This window comes from Peromyscus eremicus, chromosome 11 (assembly GCF_949786415.1).
Source record: "Peromyscus eremicus chromosome 11, PerEre_H2_v1, whole genome shotgun sequence".
Lineage (NCBI taxonomy): Eukaryota > Metazoa > Chordata > Mammalia > Rodentia > Cricetidae > Peromyscus > Peromyscus eremicus.
The window spans coordinates 56,931,659-56,936,711 of record NC_081427.1 but is presented as its reverse complement, the minus strand read 5'-3'; the positions used below and the strand labels follow the sequence as shown (position 1 = coordinate 56,936,711).

General features: G+C 47.7%; 1 protein-coding gene across 1 annotated transcript; it reads right to left on the bottom strand.

The window, feature by feature from the left end:
- Positions 1–1,331: 1,331 nt before the first annotated feature.
- S100z (S100 calcium binding protein Z) lies at positions 1,332–2,751 on the bottom strand. Its single transcript, XM_059276711.1, has 2 exons — positions 2,593–2,751; positions 1,332–1,615 (listed from the first exon to the last, which is right to left on the bottom strand). The coding sequence occupies exons 1-2, from the start codon at positions 2,731–2,733 to the stop codon at positions 1,436–1,438; spliced, it is 321 nt and encodes a 106-aa protein (XP_059132694.1). The 5' UTR covers positions 2,734–2,751; the 3' UTR covers positions 1,332–1,435.
- Positions 2,752–5,053: the final 2,302 nt, after the last annotated feature.

Sequence of the window (5,053 nt, the reverse complement as noted above, 5' to 3'; positions counted from 1 at the left end):
CCATGTTCGGAACAGACAATCCCTCTCTCTTTGCTCTCCGCCATCCTCGGGGACCAGATGGACGCTCCCTTCCCTACCCCACCCCCAGCCTCATGTTGACATTCCAATGGAAATGGAAGAACTAATAAGTAGAAGACCTACAGCCTCTACCAGAGATGGCAAAACACTCCCAGAGATTCCTAGCAGGCTTCGGCTTCCCTTTCTTAGTTCAGTTGTTCAGTAAGCCTGGCTCCCCCAGCAGTACAACATATTGGGAGACACATCTTTTCCACTGGTTGCATGCTACCCCGCAGAAACAGAGTTCTGGTGTGTAGAGAAGGCAGGCTGTGTGTCAGGCCAACAACAGTCTACCCTGTCAACCCCATAGATCTTGCCAGTCTCTCCCCCCAAGCACTTCAGCTGCATGCCTTCACCTCCATCACTGAATCCTGAGCCATGGTGACACAGGAACGCCTCCTGTACAGGCGCGCTCTCTGTAGCCCGCCTTCCCCAGTACCTAGGATCTTCACTTCAAATATCAACTTCCTTTCTTGCAACTCTCCCGGTTATCTGTCACAGTCTGGATCCCCAGAAGCTGACATTTAGGCAAGGACTCTTGTCTAGGTTACCAATGTTAGGCACAGCAAACAAGTTGGAGTATTCTAGTAAGACTAAGAAGGACAGAGGGAAGGGAGCAAGTATCCATCCCCAAGGCCTGATGCCGCTTAACCCTAGGGAAAGCTGTGCGAACTGGTATCCGGTGTAAAACACTCAGCCCCGGGGGTGTGGGAGGGTGTTTGCACACCAACTCCTAAGATTCGCTGTATTCAGCTCTTACAGCTTGAACACCTCGTCCTGAATCCGCCCACCCCAGTCTAACTCACTGAAGGCCAGCCTTTCTCTTTACCAGCCTCTCTGCTCACATCCCCTCACACCTTCTGCTATTCCAAGCACAATTAGGAGCCGATAGGGAGAGCCGAGGAATCTCTTCAGGAACAAAGGAATTGCAAAACCACGATTTAAGAATGAGGTTATGTAACAGTCCTGTCTATCCTGAAACTCACTCTGTAGCCCAGGCTGGCCTCGAACTCACAGAGACCCACCTGGCTCTGCCTCCCTAGTGCTGGTAATAAAGGTGTGCACTACCACTTTTTGTTTAAGTAAAAAGAAAAAAAAAAGAATGAGGTCTTGGAAGCTCACCAGCTTTGAGTCTCATTTGAAAAGTGGCTGAATTTGGGGGTGCTCTCTATTTGACAAATAAAGCATAACATTTTTAGTAATATAGGTAAATTTTAAAGAGGGTGTAAGACCTGGAATATTTGTGTAAAGTCAATATGTCAGGGTGAATATAGCTTACTTAATGCTAATAAGCATACACATATAACATCTATAAGTCATATCACTGTGTCTAGGAATGGGAAGGATATAGACTCACAGCAGGCACAGAACTCTGCATCTATTTCTGTCTTGCGTCAGCCTGCTTGTCTTTCTTCTTCAGCTGCTCCACAAAGTAATCGTTACAAGCAACGGTCAGAGCCGCCACCATGACCACAAATTCATTAAAATCCACTTCGTTGTCCTTGTTGGCGTCCAGGTCCTGCATTATCTTATCCACCAACTGGGGGTCCTTTTGGCACTAAAGAGAAAAAGAAAAAGTTTCTAACTCGGAGGCCTGGAGCGTCATGACAACGGAGGCCACATCTTCCTTCGGTTTGTGTGGGAATTTTCATTCTCATTTTGGCACCTAAACACGATTCCCACCAGTCTATTTACAAGAAGACCAGAGCCAGCCAAGAGCCTAGCCCCTGTCCCAGGTCCACAGAACGCCAGCTCAGACCCAAAGGTCCAGAAAAGCAAACAGTAGCAGGGTCAAGTGAATTATGGATACCAGAAATGCATCTCCTGGACATTGCAGACAAAGACCAGGACACTGGGAGACAGTAGCCTGACACAGGTGTAGGGCCAGGACACCTGAAGTGTGACAGGTAAATGGCGGCTTCCAAGTCCAAAGGGACAATGAGTGACATTTACCATCGGTAGGCTTTTGAGCACTCACGGAACATTTTAGAATTCCCTTAGTTGTCCCGTGGGAAGAACAGTCTCTATCCACATGCTATGAAGACGCTTTAACACATTTGAAGGTGCTTAGTACCAAGTTTGCTAGATACGGCCAGTACAAGTACTAGACACCTGGATACATTTGAATTTCAGGTAAACAACATGTATTTTGTGTGTCTGTGTGTCCCTGAAACATACAAAAAGAAGTACCCAGGAGCCATTTTCCTTACTGCTGGAGTTAGGTTCTCCAAGTGTTGACAACTACGTTGAGTTTATTTTTTTAGATCCAATATCCAATATTCTGCTGCCGCAATAAAAGATATAACTAGTTATACCCAGGGTTATCATCACAATTAATAATGGTAGTGTGCCTGGAGCTTTATACAGCAGAAAGGAAAATGGTTCCTGCCAGTGTGTGCAGAAAACACAGATCTCCAAGGGCTCCTCCCAGCACTTAGGGTCTAGAAACCAATTATAGAGAGAATGTACGTAATACCTGCCCCTCAGCCATATCCCATCTACACCCTAGCAAACGAGGCAGGAAAACGGCCTCACCGTGAGGAATTCTGTGAGCTCCCGCTGTAATAACATCTTCAGTTCCCCTTTGTTCAGCTTGAACCTGTCCCCCTCTTTGCAAGAGTAGCGGTGGAAGATCCGAATCATCGTGTCCATGGCCATCTCCAGCTGGGTGGGCATGCTGGTAGCAGAGCGGATTACTCCCGGAGCAGGTCACCAACCCAGGGAGAAGGACAGCACTTGTTCAAAGGAAGCAGATGCGGGGGGGACACGTCGACTCTTTCCTGAAAATAGAACACACAAGTGATAGTTCTTAAACTGTAAGGATCAGCCGGGCGGTGGTGGCGCACGCCTTTAATCCCAGCACTTGGGAGGCAGAGCCAGGCGGATCTCTGTGAGTTCGAGGCCAGCCTGGGCTACCAAGTGAGTTCCAGGAGAGGCGCAAAGCTACACAGAGAAACCCTGTCTCGAAAAACAAAAAAAAAAAAAAAAAAAAAAAAAAAAAAAAAAAAAAAAAAAAAAAAACTGTAAGGATCGTCCACCAAAGACCGTGTTCCACGCATTCTAGAGCAAGCTGCAGGCGAGAGCTTTGCAGGTGGATTTTCTGCTCGCCAATTCCCACTCCTCCAGGCTGTGTGCCTCCAGCAGTTCATAGGTGAGCAACTCAACAGGCCCAGAGTCATGTTAGAACACAGAACTGAAAAAAAAAAAAAAATAATAAAGCAAAAGGAAAAGAAAACCCCTTACTTCCTACCCGTTCAGCAGGAGGCAGCTGTCTGCAGATGTTCCCGATTATGATCTGAGCCCTGGTCGCTGGGTTTCCACCTGGCACACCTGTTCCCAACAAATGACAATTATGGGAGACAAGAGACTCCACTCAGAGGCCGCTGAGTCTGTTTTTAATCAGCAGAACGAACAGGTGTGCGCTGCTGCCCCAAGGGCTATGGAGGAAGGTGGGTGCCCGCCGGGCCTTAGGGGAGACTGCGGCGTGGGAAGGAAAAGCCCTCTGTTCCGCTCATGTGGGAATATGGGTAGAAGTATAGTTACTGAAGTTGATGGCTAGGATGGGGTCTAAAAGGAACAAAGAAGAAACACTGTTTCAAACCAGTGTGTGTGTGTGTGTGTGTGTGTGTGTGTGTGTGCATACACATGCGCTCAAGCTTGTGTCTGCCTAACGAACCACTGAGGCCTCAACTAGTACCTGGACTGCATCATGAGTGACAAGGTGGTTGGGCATTAAGTCTTCCTGGCTTGTCCAGTTGCCACCGATTTTAGCCCGATCAAGTACAGGAATGCGTTACCTGCTAAATGTGGATGATAGGAAAATGGTATATGCAGGAATGTATAGCGGGATTCCCAGGTAAGAAAAAACCTTAAGGAAAGGATGCTGGGACGGTGACTCACAGGCACAAAGGCTCAAGTTGGAGCCCTACCAGCCACGTAAAAAGCCAGATGTGGTGGCCAGAGGAACCTTATCTTGAAGAAAATCCTACTGCTGTTTTTCCTGGAGTGTGTTAAAAGCGAAGAACTCAGATGATGCTGGTCTCTTCTTGCGGTTCAGTTTCCTGCTAAGACTGTCCTGAGTCTTTGTGGCCACTGTTCCTCAATTGTGAATGCTTCTATACACTCCAGCTTTGAAATGTTGTTCCTGGAGTATTCTTGGGCACGTCTACAATTTCTAAACCTTTAGCCCAGATGTCTGCGGAGAACCAGGATGATCTAGACCCCTTTTTACTGAAGAGCCCCATAAACTTGATTAGGATTCAGCTAAGATGCCTTCCCTCTTCCTACCTCCTGCTCGGACCATCTCAGTCACCCACTGCCACTTTCCACCCGAGCTTCTGTCACCATTTAAATGTCCACTCCTCACTCTTTGCCACCTTCAAGTCTTGAGTCACTAGGCTCCTTACAACACTCTGGGCTGAGTGTCTGGACTACTGCTGTCGGACACCCTTCTGCGGTCACAGTACTTGATCACAATACGATCAATACCCACATGTCTGGGCACTGACGGGTCTGTCCCTGCCTGCACACAAATGGGAATATCGAGCTCTCTTGCCTTGACTGCATCCCATCCACTCATTGACAATGACGACGGAATGCAAATGTCACCTCCTGCAGCAACTTCCCTGCATCCTTCCCAGCTCCCCAGTCCTGTCAGAGGAGCCCACTTCTTTCTTTTTTCTTAGCACTGTGCTTTGGGGACATTCCTGTAATCACCGTCGTTGCCACGTACTCTCCACTCTCCCGCACTTGGAATGATTTCCTTTTTTTAAGAATTGTATTTATTTAAATATTTATTTATTTATTATGTATACAGCATTCTATCTGCATGCATGCCTGCAGGCCAGAAGAGGGCACCAGATCTCATTACAGATGGTTGTGAGCCACCATGTGGTTGCTGGGAATTGAACTCAGGACCTCTGGAAGAGCAGCCAGTGCTCTTAACCTCTAAGCCATCTCTCCAGGCTCCGTCTTTGTGTTCCACAGCACTTATTGC